Source organism: Cnephaeus nilssonii, assembly GCF_951640355.1.
Source record: "Cnephaeus nilssonii genome assembly, chromosome: X".
NCBI classification, from domain to species: domain Eukaryota; kingdom Metazoa; phylum Chordata; class Mammalia; order Chiroptera; family Vespertilionidae; genus Cnephaeus; species Cnephaeus nilssonii.
Window position 1 is genome coordinate 127,262,352 of NC_137071.1, and position 18,773 is coordinate 127,281,124.

At 38.4% G+C, this 18,773-nt stretch overlaps 1 protein-coding gene across 2 annotated transcripts in view; it reads right to left on the minus strand.

Annotated features, from left to right (window-relative positions):
* Nucleotides 1-62: 62 nt before the first annotated feature.
* The window catches only part of ZNF81 (zinc finger protein 81), a 34,038-nt gene continuing 15,327 nt past the window's right edge, over nucleotides 63-18,773 (minus strand). Inside the window, exons 3-6 of one of the 2 annotated variants that reach the window (XM_079764950.1) lie at nucleotides 16,662-16,788; nucleotides 15,332-15,427; nucleotides 7,918-8,084; nucleotides 63-3,488 (exon numbers count right to left, since the gene is read on the minus strand). In XM_079764950.1, the coding sequence (XP_079621076.1) occupies nucleotides 3,474-3,488; nucleotides 7,918-8,084; nucleotides 15,332-15,427; nucleotides 16,662-16,788 (405 nt within the window). In that variant the 3' untranslated portion in view covers nucleotides 63-3,473. Of the gene's footprint in view, nucleotides 3,489-4,274; nucleotides 8,085-15,331; nucleotides 15,428-16,661; nucleotides 16,789-18,773 lie in introns of those variants that run through there. The other variant, XM_079764949.1, reaches the window with a different exon arrangement.

Below are 18,773 nucleotides of genomic sequence, written 5' to 3' on the forward strand. Positions count from 1 at the left end.
GTAACAGCCAAAAACTAGGAACAATATAGATTTTTATCAACACATGAATGGATAAACAAATTTGGTGTATATATATATGCAATGAAATACCACCTAGCAATAAAAAAAATATAAGTACATGTAACATCACAAATGAATCACAAAATAATTAGGCTGAATGAAAGAAGGAAAAAAATACCCACCAAGAATGTCTATGGTATAATTCCATCTATATAAAATTGCAGAAAATGCAAACTATAACAACACAAAACAGATTAGTAGTTGCCTATGGATGGGGGAAGGGTGTGGGGAGGGAGGATGGATAACAAAGGGGCATAAGGAAACTTATTCTTTACATTTTAATTTTTTCCTATGCATACATTTTTAAAATGTTCGTTTTTTTGCTGTAGTGTTTCCCCCCCCCTTTTATTGAATTTAATGGGATGACACTGGTTAACAAAGTTTTATAGGTTTCAAGTGTACGATTCTACAACACACCATCTGTACACTTATTGTGTTCACCACCCCAAATCAAGTCCATCACTATTTGTCCTCCCCATACCCTCCTCCACCTCTCTGCCCACCTCTCCCCGCCCCCAGGGAAATCACTGCACTGTTGTCCTGGTCCATGTGTTTTCTTTTTTCTTATTTTCTCAATCCCTCCATCTACCCAACCCTCACAGCTGTCAGCCTGCTTTCTATCTATGGCTCTGTTCCAATAAAACTTTATTGTATTGAAATGTGAATTTCATATAATTTTTTACATGTCATGAAATACTACTCTTCATTTATCAACCATTTAAAAATGTAAAAACTGCACAACCCTCATGGATCAGTGGTTGAGCATCGATCTATGAACCAGGAGGTCATGGTTCAATTCCAACTCAGGGCACATGCCTGGGCTGTGGTCTTGATCTCCGGTTGTGGACGTGCAGGCGGCAGCCAATCAGTGATTCTCTCTCATCATTGATGTTTCTATTTCTCCCTCTCCCTTCATCTCTGAAATCAATAAAAATATTTTTTAACAGAATGATATGAAACAAATATTGAGTAGTATTAAATGGATGTAGAAGGTGACAAAGACATACTACATATTCATAATTGATGTTCCTGAAGAGGAAAATAAATAGATCAGAAAAAAGTTAAGCAAAAGAAAACTTCCCTGAAATAAAAGGCTTGAATCATGATTGGAACAGCTTACTGTAACCCAGGTAAAATCAACTTAACAAAAATAAAGACCAAGGCATACGCTTTTTATAGATCCGTAACTTCAAGCATAAAGAAAGAATCATGTGGCAGAAAGGTACAAGAAAAAAAGACAGCAGTTTAGTCTAAGACTTCTCAGTAGCATCACTCAATTTTAGAAGAGAAACATTTACCTAGTTCTCAGGAAAAGAAAGTATAACATTAACAATCAGGGTTCACAATGGTTAAGTTCAACAGGGGGTTGGGGCATCCGTGGGGAGGGGTGTGGGATGGGAATGGGGGGATGAGGACAAATATGTGACACCTTAATCAATAAAGAAATTTAAAAAATATATAAATAAAATAAAAAAATTAAAAAAAAAACCAATCAGGGTTCAATTAAGTGGATTCACTGTATTATGGAATAAGGATTTTTTACATGAATTAAACCATACACAAATGTGGGAGTTGGGAGAAACACTGGCATGGATGGAGTAAGTCAGAGTTTGCAGGAAACTCTTAGAAGCCAGGCACATCCCGTTGCTGATGTGAGATTATTAATGGGGAGCTGATGGAGAAGTCTAAGAAAAGCCTTTGCATTTGTGGGTCTGCAGCCAAGCATCTGGTAGTAGGCCTGGGCCACTGTTGGTCAGCAGGCTGTAAGATGCAAGGAAGGGCTGAATATAGAGTGGAAGACTGAGGAAGAATTAAAACCTTCTAGGTACCCCTGTATATGTACCCCTGAATCTAATCTCAAACTTTTAGAATAATGGTGTTTGCTCCTTCACTTTGACCTCTCAAATCTCTTGCAATTTCTACTTTTGGCCAACTCTAACCTGGAGTCAAACAGGATTCTTGAAAACACATTTTCAATAGAGCAATACAGCCCAATGACCTAATATTTTTTTCTATCCGAAAAGTTTGATGGTGAAGTAACTACCTGAGCTCAGAAATCCCTTCAAGTTTGCTCTTGTTTTCTTTAGTTAAATTCACTTAAATAATGTTCCTCAAAGTCAACATTGACCTCCTTGTCACAAAATCCAAGAACCCATTTTCCATCCTCATATAAATGAACCTTGCTGCTCCTTCCCATTGTCCTCTATAAATAAATTCTCCTTGACCTAGTCCTCAAATGTTGGTAGCTCAAGTATTGGTACTAGGCCTGCTTTTCCTGTTATTCAAAACATTTTCTTTAGGTAGTTGGATGAGATTGAGATACCACAAAGGTCTCAAATCCTGCCCAAGTACAGAGAGTTGTAGAGGGACCTAGGCGGCCTCAGGAAGTGGGATGTATCTAATATTCATCAAGAACTTCTTCCCATATATAGTTCTAAACTTTATACAGATAAATGTATTAACTTATTACATGGGTTGAATTATGTCCCCCCCCCAAAGATATCGAAATCCTAACCCCCAGTACCTCAGAATATGACCTTATTTGGAAATAAAATCTTTGCAGAAGCAATCAAATTAAAATATGGCCATTAGGATGGGCCTAGTCTACTGTGACTGGCATCCTTATAAAAAGGGGGGAATCGGACACAGACAGACACAGAGAGGGAACACGATGTGAAGACACATAGGGAGAAAATGACCATGTACCATGTGACTGGAGTAATGCATCTACAAGCCAAGGAATGCCTGAGGCTACTGAAAACTTGAAGAGATGCAGGGAACAGTTCCTGACACCTTGATTTCAGACTTCTGGCCTCCCGAACTGTGAGACAATAAATTCCTGTTTTGTTTTTTTAAACTACCTAGTTTGTGGTACTCTGTCAAGAGACAAAACAATCAATCAACAGAGGTGACACAGTTGTTGGAATTATCAAACAGGAAATTTAAAATAATGATGATTTAATATGTTAAAGAAAAAGTGGAAAATGTGAACAACAGACATGGACAGATGGGGAATTTCAGCAGATAACATAACTGAGATGAAGAATGCCTTCAATGGGCTCATCCAGTAGACTTAACAGAGCCAGGACAGGGGTTAAAATCAGTGAACTTGATGATAAGTTAATAGAAATTATCCCAACTAAAACACAAAGAGAAATAAAGATTACAAGGGGGCATAGATGTAGGGGTGCAAGAAATATGTAGTATTTTTCTAGCTAACATAGTCTATTTTCTGGTCAAAAATAATTTTATTTACATTCCATACCATGCACCAATATGTTCACCCCATTACAATACCTCCAAGTGCCTCATCCCAAATTGTGGCACCATGTTCAAATCCAGGACCTCAAGTCTTCTGTATCAGGTTCAGATGTGGCTGAGGCTCTTTGAATGCAGCTTCTTAGTTCCTTGATCTAGAGACCTGTGAGCTAAATAACAAGTTATATGAACAACCCCCCTCCCCAATACACACACACACACACACACACACACACACACACACACACACACACACAACTATAATGGTGACATAGGCACAGAATTAACTGCAATACATACTTCAATTCAAAAGGGGGAGAAAGAAGAGGCACATATCTATCACTGTTCCATAACAATTCTTGAAATCCCACAGAACAAATACTTTCAGGTCTTCCTGCTTCAGGGGCAGATTTTTTTTTTTTTTAAATTAGGTCACAGTTCACCTGGGAATGGCTCCCCAGTCCATTTTAATATATTGTTCTTGGGTCTTCTATCTGAGACCTCCTTCTTTTCCCATTAGAAATGGCCCATGTTTGCAGCTGAGTAACTTTCTCAGCTTCATTTCTAGTCATAGAAGTTAAAGAGGAGAGTCCAGGCGCCACTTTTCATTCTGGATTGTTTCAGTCCCTTTAAGTCCAGCTTGGAGGCAGTTTCACTAAGAAAACTCTTTAAAAACTTTAAATGTTTTCTATGAATCTGGTTTGTATTTACTCTATGCCTCAATTGCCACATTGAAAATGCTTTTTAAGACAGGCTCCTCTCTACTTTGAGCAACGTGTCAGGCTACTGGGAATGATGTCATGAAGTTTACAGAAGCCATTTAGCTTAGCTTAGAGCAATGGTTCTCAACCTTTATAATGCTGCGACCCTTTAATACAGTTCCTCATGTTGTGGTGACCCCCAACCATAAAATTATTTTCGTTGTTACTTCATAACTTTAATTTTGCTACTGTTATGAATCGTAATGTAAATATCTGTGTTTTCCGATGGTCTTAGGCGACCCTGCTAGCGGTTCTCAACCTGTGGGTCGCAACCCACAGGTTGAGAACCTCTGCTATAGAGCCTAAGGGCATCGGAAAACACAGATATTTATATTACGATTCATAACAGTAGCAAAATTAAAGTTATGAAGTAACAACGAAAATAATTTTATGGTTGGGGGTCACCACAACATGAGGAACCATATTAAAGGGTCGTGGCATTAGAAAGGTTGAGAACCACTGGCTTAGAGGGTCTCCCAAATACCAGCTTAAATGTTTCATACATTTTTACAAAGGGTCTTACATCCACACTCATGACTTGATCTCTACCCTGAGGCCATTTTCACTTTAAAAGTATTTTGGAGACTGGAGATGTGAAAGTTATTTTCTAACCCAGCAAGTAGCAGGGTTTTTTTTTTTCTTCTGAATTCTGCTTGTAAATGGAATAGTCATTCTCTTATTGTACCTTATTACATGAGCTCACAAAAATAAATGAATACTTCCAAGATTCTGTTGGAAATCTACTTAGCCAGATCCACAAGTTCATCTGATACATTCTCTATTTTCCTACAGAGCATGGTGACTGTTTTGCTTTTTCCTTACTAAATAACACAGGACGCCACCTTTTCCAGACTTTCTTAACAGGTTTCCTCATTGTTTTCCTCAGTTTCCACCTGCTGCCCAGGTCCAGTCAATGCCACATGCCTTGTGTTCTGGTACAATACTCCCCCTCCATCATACACTTTAAAGTATTAGCATTTGCTGTGCAACAAAGTACCCTAAAACTTAGCAGTTTAAGACAATAATTATTTCATTTATCTCACAGTTCTCCATGTTGGCTGGGATAACTGGTATGGCTCTTCTTATATGGACTGGATTGGTTGGGGTTGGAGATCAAGGAAGGCCATACTCCCATGTCTGGTAGTTGACCTAAAGGGCCTCCGCGAGGCTGGCTCATCTCTGCTCCATCTGGTTTCTCATCCCCCAGTACAGTAATCTGAGCTTCTTCATATGAAGGTCTTAGAATTCCAAAGAGTAGCAAGAGAGTAAGCCTCAAGGCAAGCTTTTTCACACTTCTTCAGCCATTTCTTGAATCTCTTCACTAATGTACAGTGGCCAAAACAAGTCACATGGCCAAGTTAAGAGTCAAGGAGTAGAAAGAGAGCTCTACTTCTTAGTAAGAGAAAAAAACAGAGGAGCACGCAAAAAAAAAAAAAAAAAAAAAAAAAAGGACAGGAGAGACCTGTGGCATTTTTGCATTGTTCCACAGTGAAAAAGGATAAAAACACAATGTCATGGAAACCATTATGAATGATAGGATTACATTTATGTGTTCATGTAAAATTGTATCTTCAGATATAATTACATAAAATCACAATGACCATAAAACTGTGAATTCATGTGAGAGAAAAATTCAATAGAAGACATATTTGATAGACACAATTATGTTAAATTAAAAAAATGAACTTCAATTATTCCTCCTGCTGTGCAATGTTTTCTGCCACAAACAACCTACAGAACTGAGAGTAGGTCTACACATCAAATATGTTATTTTGTTGTCCTACTTTTCATTTTGTTGTCACTTTTAACTGCTTAATATAACAGTAAACATGACTGACATTTACATAATTTTACACACTCCATCTGTACAATTTGCCTTATAATACTTTCTTTACAATAGGAAGGCTTTTTTCCTAATGTATCAAACTGACATCATTTTTCCTAGTATGAATTCTATTATACAGGGTGTATAATAGAATTACACTAATTTCTGTAGATACATTTAAATTTTGAAAATTAACTGTATGTTAATAAACACTGATTATATCTCAAAGTATGTATACATTTTTTGGGACACCCTGTATTTTGTGAAGCTGTGCAAATATGAAAATTCACCTTCATTCAATGCATTCTAAGAGGATATCGTCTAAATAATTTTTTTCACCTCAAGTGAGAGAGCCTGACAAATACGTTTTACTATGCCATATATTCATATAGGGTCTTGGATGAATTTTATAATATACCCTTATGCCTGACTTCTCTGATAAGGCTTTCTCATTTTTAAGAGACAGGGTTACTTTCATGTATGAATATTGCGATGCATACTCAGCACTGATTTCTGAGTAAAGCCCTTTCCACAGTCACTGCATTTATAGGGTTTCTCTCCAGTATGAATTGTCTGGTGTTTGTTGAAATTTGACCTGTCAGTGAAGGCTTTCCCACATTCTGCACATATATATGGTTTTTCTCCTGTGTGAATTCGTTGATGTACTTTGAGATGTGGTTTCTTGGAGAAGGATTTATCACAGTCAGGACATTTATAAGGCTTCTCTGTAGTATGAATTCTCTGATGTGTAATTAATTCTGACTTCTGGAAAAAAGCCCTCCCACAATGAGCACAAACATAGGGTTTCTCCCCAGTATGAATTGTCTGGTGCTTATTGAAATTTGACCTGTCAGTGAAGGCTTTACCACATTCAGCACATATATAAGACTTCTCTCCAGTATGAGATTTCTGGTGAGTATTGAGATTTGACCTGTTGGTAAAGGCCTTCCCACACTCAGTGCATATATAGGGTTTCTCTCCTGTATGAATTCGTGTATGCATCTGGAGTTGTGACTTAGAAGGGAAAGATTTCTCACAGTCACTGCATTCATAAGGCTTCTCTCCAGTGTGAATTCTTTGATGTGCAATCAAGTGTGCCTTTTGGATGAAGGCCTGCCCACATGCAGTACATATATAGGATCTCTCTCCTGTATGAATTCTCTGATGCATCCTGAGTGTCGATTTTTGGGTAAAGGCTTTCCCACACTCGCTGCATTTGTGGTGTCTCTCTCCAGTATGAATTTTCTGATGTACACTGAGAGCTGAGTTCAGTGAGAAGCCTTTCCCACATTCACTGCATTCATAGAGTTTCTCTCCAGTATGGGTTGTCTGGTGCCTAAGTAGAGATGACACCTGGAAAAATGATTTTCCACATTCACTGCACGTATAGGGTTTTTCTCTAGTATGAGTTTTCTCATGCATAATTAATTCTGAATTCTGGATGAAAGCCTTCCCACATTCAGTACATACATACAGTTTTTCATCTCTATGAACTCTCAAATATATACTGAGTAATGGCTTTTGTGTAAAAACATTTACACATTTGCAAAGTTCATGAGGTTTTTCCATAGTATGAATTGTCTGAGATGCAAAGAGGTGTGACTTCTGAGTGAATATCTTCCTAAATTCAGTACACATATTTGCTTTTTCCCCAACAGGAAACTTCAGATTGTGACTGAGTGCTTGTTTGAGGTTGAGGACTTTTCCACACTGATTACATTCACAAAATTTCACTCCTGTATGCATATTTTCATGGTTAGTAAAAGAACTCTGGGTGAAATTTTGACTGTGTCTAATAATTTTATCAAAGTTCTTTGTTGCTTTGTTTTTAGAATGAATATATAAATCTAAATTATGCTTAAAACCCTTTTCAAATGAGTCACATTTATGGGGTCTTTTCTGTGAAGTAATAATATGATTTGGGCTTGGATAAACAAGTTTTCTGCTGTCTTTATGTTCATAATGCCACTCCGTATTCAATATTTTCTTATTTACAAATGTAGCATGACTCACAGGTTTGTTTTGTTTTTCCTGATATCTTTTTATCTGTTCAGCATCTTGCCACAGTTCTAAAATGGAATACAATGAATCATTTCTTATATCTTCACCCTCCATTTCACTACGAAAGGAAGCTTTCCCAGAAATTCTTTTTTGTGAGGTCTTAATCCCAAACTTCCCATCTAAAAAGAGAAAAAAAAGTGAAATCAACACAAATAGATAGCAGAAGATTAAAAGATGCTTATAAGCTAATCCAAATTGAATACAGGGAAACCAGCGAATCCAATGACGACAATGAAAATAATCACAGGAAATACATATATAGCACTTATTATGTGTCAAGTTCTTGCACGACACTTATGATATTCCAGGCATTGTTAAGATATAAATATGAACTTATTTAATCCTTTCCAAAGTTCTATTTTCTATTATTATTTATCTATTGTAGATAAGGAAAGTAAAGCTCAGAATGGTTTTATACATATAATTTGTCCTAAAACATGGTTATAGCTCAATTTGGGTAGGAGGCTTGAATATCAAATGGGGTGGACTAAAGATTAAAAAAAGACAAGGATTTTCAGGAAAAATATTGATGGAGAGCCTAGGCTGGGAGGGGGTGACTTAGAGTCTAAGTCCTCATTAGCTTTAGATTCTAAATCCTCACTGATCTTGTTGTTTCTTGCTATTAGCAACAATAGCAAATTCATGTGATCAAAAAAACAATTTCACTTGCTAAGGGAGTATATCCTAAAAGTTCTCATCACAAAGACAAGAACACTTTTTTTATTTTTTATACCTATATGATATAGGTGTTAACTAAATTTATTGTGGTAATCATTTCACAATGTATGTAAGTCAAGTCATTATGCCTCTAGGAAAATTATTGCGGCGATAGCCATCTTGACCTATACAAACAATAAATGGATGTTTATACTCCAACTCTCCATCACGTGTAATTGTTTTCTATTAAACACAACTCTTGAGAAACCAAGATGGCGGCATAGGTAAACACCTACACTGCAGCCTCGCACAACAATTTCAAAAATACAACTAAAAGACAAAACGGACATCATCCAGAACCACAGGAAAGCTGGCTGACTGGAAATCCTACAACTAGAAGGAAAGAGAAAACCATAAGGAAAATCAGAGGAGCTGTAAACGCCTGAGGTATGGAGACACGGGCGTGCGCGTGCAGAGAGGACGGGCGGCTGAGTGCCTGGCTGGCATTCTCTAGCGGGAGGGAGATAAAAGCTCTGGACTGCGCTGAACCCCAGCTCCGACTACACTGAACCCCAGTACCGGGCAAGACCCTGGGGACCCAGGCTCATACTGGGGGAATCTGGGCTGTAAGGCAGAAACTCAGGGGAGCGGCAAAAGGCAGAGCTCTGGAGGCGTGCATGTGGATGCGCGCAGAGGACGGACTGTTGAGTGTGCCGCAGCGGGAAGGAGACAAAAGCTCCGGACTGCGCTAAACCCCAGTTCCGACTGCACTGAACCCCAGTTCCAGGCGAGAATCTGGGAATCCAGATTCATTGGGGGAGAGACTAGACTGTTTGGCAGCCGGCGAAACTCGAGGGCGCCTTTCTCTCAGAGGTGCTGAGACCCAGGAACCTCATAGGGCGGGGCCGATGGGAAGCCAAGGCTGTAGGCTCCACCCTGAAGCTCCACCCTGAAACTCCGCCCCATCCAAGGTGAGCACAGAGGCTTTTGCAATTTTTCAAGTGTAGTCGAATAAGGCTGTCTCCCAGCATAGACAGAGCTGATCCTCACAGCCAAATGGCCTGGAGGTCAACTCCTCCCACTGATACCAACAACAATCAAGACTTAACTACAACAAGGCTGTACACACAATCCACAAAGGAGGGCACCAAGAGTGTCCACCTCAGGTAATGGGGGAGGCCAAGCCACTGGCCCATATAGGACAAATAGCACACAAAGCTACCCTACCAACTCAGGGAAGCAGCGAAAATGCGGAGACAAAGTAACAGATCACAAACCAAAGAAATGGAGGAAAACAAACGACTGGACATAGAGTTCAAAACCACGGTTATAAGGTTTTTCAAGAATTTCCTAGAAAAGGCCGATAAATTTAGCGAGACCCTCGAGGATATGCAAGAGACCCTCGAGGATATGGAAAAGGACCAACTAGAAATTAAACATACACTGACTGAAATAAAAATTATTATACAGACACCCAAAAGCAAACTAGAGGAACGCAAGAATCAAGTCAAAGATTTGAAATACAAAGAAGCAAAAATCACTCAACTGGAAAAGCTAAAAGAAAAAAGAATCCAAAAATATGAAGATAGTGTAAGGAGCCTCTGGGACAACTTCAAGCGTACCAACATCAGAATTATGGGGGTGCCAGAAGAAGAGAGAGAGCAAGATACTGAAAACCTATTTGAAGAAATAATGACTGAAAACTTCCCCCATCTGGTGAAAGAGACTTACAAGTCCAGGAAGCGCACAGAACCCCAAACAAGGGGAATCAAAAGAGAACCACACCAAGACACATCATAATTAAAATGCCAAGAGCAAAAGACAAAGAGAGAATATTAAAAGCAGCAAGAGAAAAACAGTTAGTTACCTACAAGGGAGCACCCACATGATTGTCAGCTGATTTCTCAACAGAAACTATGCAGGCCAGACGGGAGTGGCAAGAAATAGTCAAAGTGATGAATAGCAAGAACCTACAACCAAGAGTACTCTACCCAGCCAAGCTGACATTCAGAATTGAAGGGCAGCTAAAGAGCTTCACAGATAAGAAAAAGCTAAAGGAGTTCATCAACACCAAACCAGTATTATATGAAATGCTGAAAGGTATTCTCTAAGAAGAGGAAGAAGAAGAAAAAGGTAAAGATAAAAATTATGAACAACAAATACATATCTATCAAAAAGTGAATCTAAAAACCAAGTGAATTAAAAATATGATGTACAGAATAAACTGGTGAATATAATAGAATCAGGGGCATAGAAAGGGAGTGGATTGACAACTCTCAGGGGTAAAGGGGTGTGAGGGGTGCGGGAAGAGACTGGACAAAAATTGTACACCTATGGATGAGGACAGTGTGGGGGAGGTAAGGGAAGAGGGTGGGATGGGAACCAGGTTGAGGGGAGCTATGGGGGGAAAAAAGAGGAACAACTGTAATAATCTGAACAATAAAGATTTATTAAATTTTAAAAAACAAACAAAAAAACAATAAGAAGTGAGATGATAGGATAGGGGATTTGTGGATGGTGATGAAGGCTTGAAGTTATTATTTGCAAGAAATGGGGATAGTGGAGAGAGAGTATATATATGCATGCATTCAAGCCAATTAAAAAAGTCAGACTGTCACATTGTTGAGGGTCCAGGTAGAGTCTGATACCATGAATTTGTGGTTGCTCGTTCCAGACAGTTGTGTGATATTCTCTGGAATATAGTTGTAACGATCATAACAATAGCAAGCCTTTAATAAGCATTTAATAAAAGCCAGGCACTGTGCAAAGTAATCTAGATGTATTATCTCATGTAATCCTCTCAACCTATAACAGTAGGGTTTATTTTTATTTTATAGCTGAGAAAATTGAGGCCCAGAATTTAATAATGTACCCAAAGTCACACAGCATAGGTGTTCACTAAATAGTTGCTATTCAGGAGACAGGAGAGGGGATGGTATACTGGTTGAAAGAACAGATGTGGTAAGAGTCTAGCCATGTTAGATTGAGAAGGAAATGAAACCAAAAAGAGACTGATAGAATGAAGAATAGGTGTGCTCAAGGAAATAAGTGTTTTAGAATTGAAGGTTTGAGAGACCTGGCAAGATGAGAGGTGTGGTTCAAGAGTCATCATATCAGAAGTAGAGCAATTCTGTGTGGTCCAGGTTGTGGCCATGGGAATAGCTAAAGTTTCCTGAGATTTAAGAAGTGAAAAAAGCAATGAACAATTAATCCTTGAGAGTGGGGTTGATCATGAGTCATTTGCATATTCATCTAAGTCACAGAAATAACAACTAGAATTGACCTTTAAGAAAATGCCTGTGGCCGAGACCAGTTTGGCTCAGTGGATAGAGCGTCAGCCTGTGGACTGGAGGGTCCCGGGTTCGATTCCGGTCAAGGGCATGTGCCTTGGTTGCAGGCACGTCCCCAGTGGGGGGTGTGCAGGAGGCAGCTGATTGATGTTTCTAACTATCCCCAGTGTAGGGGGTGTGCAGGAGGCAGCTGATCGATGTTTCTCTCTCATCGATGTTTCTGGCTCTCTATCCCTCTCCCTTCCTCTCTGTAAAAAATCAATAAAATACATTAAAAAAGAAAAGAAAATGCCTGTGAACTATTTCCCCAGAGATAGCAGCTGCATAGAAGCAGGACCATGTGTTCTTTTGCTCATTGTTGTATCACACAGTGCCTGGTACATAGTAAGTAGGTGTTTAATAAATATAAGTTGAATGAATGAGTTAAATGAAATAAACATTTTTCAAAGCAAAAAAAAAAACAAAAACCACAAACAAACAACACAACTCCCATCAAGAGCCGGATATACACTCTTTTCAGAGACACATGGAACATTCACAAAGACCATTTGCTGAAACCATACAGAGTGTATTCTCAGAATATTAGACAAAATAAAGGAAACAGACAAATTCCTTGAAAAAATACAACTTATTATGTATGGCAAAAAAATGAAACAGAAAATTGAAAGAGCCCTATGTATATTAAAGAAATTGAATTAGTTATTAAAACTTTCCCATCTAGCAAACTGTAGGCCCAGACAGTTTTGCTGGTGAATTCTGTGAAACAGCATAAAAAGAAGTAACCATCTTACACAAACTATTTCAAAAAATAGAGAAGAGAACTCATTCACAACTCATATTATGTGGCCAAGTGTAGCCCTAATACCAAAATCTGACAAAAACATTGCAAAAAAAGAAAACTACAAACCGGTAATACTCATGCAAATATTTTTAAACAAAATATAAAAATATAATCCAACAATATACAATAAGGGTAATATATATAATAATCACTAGCATTTGTCTCAGAAATATAAGGTTAATTTAACATTTGAAATCAATCAATAAATTTACCATATTAACAAAATAAAAACAATAACTCATATGATCACTAAAACATTTGACAAAATTCAACACTTGACTATGATTTTTGTTAAAAACCTCTTTAACCAGCTAGGATTAGAAAGGAACCTATGTAACCTGATAAAGGGTAGCTTCAAAAAAACTACAGCAGCAGCCGAAACCGGTTTGGCTCAGTGGATAGAGCGTCAGCCTGCGGACTGAAAGGTCCCAGGTTCGATTCTGGTCAAGGGCATGTACCTTGGTTGCAGGCACATCCCCAGTAGGGGGTGTGCAAGAGGCAGCTGATTGATGTTTCTCTCTCATCGATGTTTCTAGCTCTCTATCCCTCTCTCTTCCTCTCTGTAAAAAATCAATAAAAAATATATATTTAAAAAAAAAAAACTACAGCTAACATCATACTTAATGATATGAATTTTTTGCTCCTAATATCAGGAACAAGGCAAGCATGCCCACACTCACACTTCTATTCAACATAAAACTGAAGGTCTTAGTGAAATAAGGAAAGGAAAATAAGTAAAAAGACTGGACAGAAAGAAGTAAAACTGTCCCTAAAGTGGTGATTATTTACTTACAAGGAACCTAGAAGACAAATGACCCAATAAAATGACAAAGATATGTGAATAGACACTTCACACAAAAATGTACAAATGGTCAACAGCACATGAAAAGATATTTAACATTTCTCACCAGAGGAATGCAACTTAAAATCATAATGAGATACCATTACATATCTACTATCATAGAAAAAATTAAAGAGACTAATGACAGCAAGTGTTGGCAAGGATGTGGGGCAAAAAGAATTCTCAGGTATTGTTGTTGGGAATGTAAAATAGCACAGCCATTTTGGAAGACAGTTTGGCAATTTCTTATAAAGATAAGCATATACTTATTTTATGACCTGGCAACTCCACTCCTAGGTATTTACCCAAGAGAAATAGAAACATATGTTCATACAAAGACATACTAAAATGATCACTGAAGCTCATAATAACCAAATAATAACTATCTGTCATCAACAGGGATATAAACAAATTACCATATATTTACTAGTATACCATGGAGTAGTAGTCAGCATCTTAAAGAAACAAACTAGTGATATACTCAATAACATGGATAAAACACAAAATCATTATGCTGAATGAAAAGAGTAGACAGTATAATTCCCATTGATATAAAACATTTATAAAGACAAATACAATCTATAGTGACAAAAAGCATGTCAACAGTTGCCTGGGGCTGGAGTGGTGGTAAGCATTGACTACAGGGGCATGAAGGAGCATTTCTGTGTGATGGAATGTTATATATCATGACAGGGGTAGTGGTTTTCCTTTGCAAAACTCATCAAGCTGTATATTTGAAATGGATACACTTTAGTATATACGTGGAGTCTAATGAACTAACAAGTAAAATAGAGACACACTCATAGATAAAGAGCAGGCTGATAGTTGTTGGGGGAGGGTCGCGGGTTGGGTGGGTAGGGGATGGAGGTACTGAGCAAAAAGAAAAAAGAGAGAGAAAACTCATGGATATGGACAGCAGTGTGGTGATTACTGGGGGTGAGGAGGGGGAAGGAAGGTAGAAGAGCGTATAGGGGGGATAAATCATGATGGAAGGAGACCTTACTTGGGGTGGTGAACAAACAACACAGTATACAGATGATGTGTTGTGGAATTGTGCACCTGAAACCTGTATAATTTTGTTAACCAGTGTCACCCCAATAAATTCAATGAAAAGAAAAAAGGTAGATTTTAAAAGAAAAATATGATATGTGACTGATCACAGTCAGAATATGGGAGAGAAGCATAGAGATAGGTGAGGTGGAGACGAGTGAGGAATCTGCTGGTGATAAATACAAAGAGAGGAGGTGAGGGTGGTTGCAGATGACAGCTTATTGGTATCTTAGAGTGAGAAGACAAAAGTGAAAGAAGAAAATAAAAGGTTACTAGGAAAAATAGGAGTGAGGCAAGCAACTGATTTTCAATGAAGGCAAATCCATTAAAACCTGAATGTATATGATAAGATTCTAAGACCCTAGGGTTGGGGTTAAATAATGAAGCATAAAAATGTGATGGGAGAAAAGAATATCCAAGAAAGCAACATCCATAGTGAAGAAGGCTGGCATATGATTCAAAGTATGGGAATTGCAGCAATTCTCCTGGAGGAAACCCCAAAGAAAACAGTTGATGACAGTACAGAAAATAAAGACAGAGCAATTTGGTACCTGACAGGCCAATATTATTTATTTTCAAGCAGTTTCTAAAGTTTAAACCTTCAAAAAGGCAGCAAAGACACCAGCCTCTCTGAGGGAAAAAAAAGTATTTCCATGTCTCCCTTCCGCCTGGGTCACACTCACTGACCTGAACAACTCTGATGTGGGGTTTCTCCCTCCAATATCCAGGGCTCCTCTCCTCGCTCCAACTTGAAGATGACCTCTGGTTTGGGAACTTCATACCCTGTTAATAGGACACAATAGAGAACTGGGTCCAGCTAATTGTTTTCCATTTGTTCATTAGAAAAGAAACCATATTTGATTGGGGAAACACTAATAATCACAGAGGTGAAAGGGACTGAAGAATCTCAGACCCATCAGGGATGATATCAGCATGCACTTAAGATATCCCAGAGCACTCAGCAGCTGGGAATGGAAATGGTTCTTTCTTAGTTTCCTAGGGCTGCTTTAACAAAGTACCAATAATTGGCTGACTTAAAACCACGGAAATTTACTGTCTCATACTTCTTTAGGCTAGAATTCTGAAATCAAGTTATTATCAGAGTCATGTTCTCTCTGGATGATATGAGGGAAAATCCTTTCTTGCATCTTCTAGCTTTCGGTGTTTGATGGCAATCTTCGGCATTCCTTGGGTTACAAATGCATCATTCTAGTGAGTTTTCTCATCATCTTCCCTCTATGAGTGTCGATTTCTGGGCCCTTTTTTTTATAAGGATACCAGCCCTATTAGATTAGGCTCCACCCCCATGACCTCATTTTAACCCAATTACTTCTATAAAGACCCTATTCCCCGATATGGTCATATTCTGAGGTATTAGGGGTTAAGACTTCCACATATCTTTTTTGTGGGGGAACACAATTCAACCCATCAGAGCTTGCCCTCTGAACCCCCCAAATTAATATCCTTCCCATGTTGAAAATACATTCATTCCATCCCAATGTCACCTAAAATCGTAATCATTCCAGCATCAACTCTTAAGTCTAAAATCATAAACTCAGAGTCTCAGATACCATCATCTAAATCACCCAAATCAGTTATGGGTGAGACTTGACTATGAGTCCAAAATCCAAGTGTCAACAGGGCTATCCATGCTCCTTTTGAAGGTGTTAGGGAAGGAACTGTCTCATGCCTCTTCCTGGTTTCTGGTGGTCTCGGCATTTCTTGGCCTATAGGTGCATCACTCCAGTCACATGGCCATCTTTTCCTTGTGTGTCTTCCCTCTGTGTGTGTCTGTCTCTGTGTTTAAATTTCCCTTTTTTTATAAAGACACCAGTCACAGTGGATTAGGACCCACCCTAATGAAGTCATTTTAGCTTGATTACTTTGTAAAGACCCTCTTTCCAAATTAGGTCACATTCTGAGGTACTGAGGGTTAGGACTTCAACGTATTTTATTTGGGGGATATAATTTTACCCACAATAGTCTCCTCACTGACTCATGAGGTAGCTGTGCTTACCCACTGAGAGCAGGTGGCTGTAGTTCTCCAGCATCACCTCCTGGTACAGGCGTCTCTGAGTAGAGTTCAACTGCTGCCACTCCTCCCTGCTGAAGTCCACAGTCACATCCTCAAGTGATACAGAGACCTGTAACAACACAAGCTTGTTCAAGGTGACAAGGTCAGCACGGGGAGATAGGGAAAAGATAGATAGAAAATAAGTTTCAATGCCTATCAAATACCTAGTTATATATAATGTTATGTAAACTACAAACATCAAATCATAAATTTCTGCTATTCATTGTGTATAATAAAAAGATTACTTTTGTACAAAATTTAACCTTGATTCTATTTTGTTGCTCATTTTAATAGGAAATTTTATAACTTTTACAAAGAAGCATGTATATACTTTTTAAAAACTTTACATAGTTCCCTCTCCTGTTGCTTTCATTTACTTAAAAAAATATAGCCATTTTCTTTTTATGCTTTTTTATTGATCATTTCTAATTTAATTCCATAGTGGTCAGGAAATATATTCTGTATGATTTCAACACATGATCTATCTAGGGGAATGTGTTACATGCCCCTGGAAAAGAATGCATATTTAGCTGTTAATCAGTGTCATGTTATATAATATATAAATCAAGTTGATTGAGTGTTGCTGAAATTTTCTGTCACTTTATCCATAGTTCAACTAATTATTTGTTAACTTTTTTGTAAAAACTGACAAGGAGATGTTAAAGTTTATATGATTATGCAAAGGACATAGAATAGCCAGAGCAAGAAGTAGTATGGAGGATTTATACTGTGTAATGTTAAGATTTCCTATAAAGCTACAATAATTCAGACAATGTGGTACTGATGTAAATACAGTTAGATAAGTCAATGGAATGTAATAGAGAGTCCAAAAACAGGTCTGCACATATATTGATGATTGCTTTTTTACAAATATGCCAATGTGATTTAATGGGGAAAAAGAGTCTTTTTAAAAAATGTGCTGGAATAAATGGTTATCAGTATTGAAGAAAAAAAAAAACTTTGACCCATACTTCACAACACATATAAAATGAACTCCAAAATTAAAGGAAATTAAGTTCCTATATGACTAAGTTGCTTTTATTAGGCTAAAACTCATACAGATAACAACTATAAACTCTGAACAAAATATAAAAAACCATTATCTGAAGATACTGAAGAGCAACCTAAATCAGGCATCTACTGGAAGAGAGTTAATGCAAGAAGGGATGACATGGGATGTATTTGCTATTTTTATAGATTTTAGTTTGCAAATAGGCCCAGTCAGTCATGCAAGGTAACTAAAATTCCAATTTTTAAAACCTTCAATCTTATTGACTTAAAAAATCAAAGGAGTGTTTTGCAATCATCAAGACCACTGGAAAGTCAGGGGGGAATCCAGATGGAGAAGAGTGCCTAAATTCTGTATAAGAACTTTGCCCAAATCTCTGCTTAACCACTTAAATGAACTAAAATCTGAGCTATCACACACCACAGAGAAGATAGTTTCCACTTTGAGTCCAGCCACAAGTGCTTACTAAACAAAACAAAACAAAAAAGCAGCAATCTTCTAAGGGAACTAAATAGAATCCAAAATCTCTACAATACATGATTTACGAGAAACCAAGATGGCGGCATAGGTAAACACCTAAACTGCTGCCTCATACAACAATTTCAAAACTACAACTAAAAGACAGAACGGACATCATCCAGAACCACAGGAAAGCTGGCTGAGTGGAAATTCTACAACTAGAAGGAAAGAGGAAAGCACACGGAGAATCAGAGGAGCTGCAAAGGATTGAGGTACAGAGATACGCACGCAGAGAGGAAGGGCGGCTGAGTGCCTGGCTGGCGTTCTCTGGCGGGAGAGGGAAGGAAGCCCCCGACTGCACTGAACCCCAGTTCCAACTGCACTGAACCCCAGTTCCGGGCAAAACGCCGTAGACCCAGGCTCATACAGGAGGAGTCTGGACTGTCAGGTAGAGAGAAAGGCAAACGGAGACTTGGAGACTCAGGGAAGCCGCGGTGGGCAGGGGTCTGGAGGTGCGTGTACAGAGAAGACTGACTGCTGAAGTTGCCGCTAGCTCTCCCTAGCAGAAGGGAGTCAGAAGCTCCTGA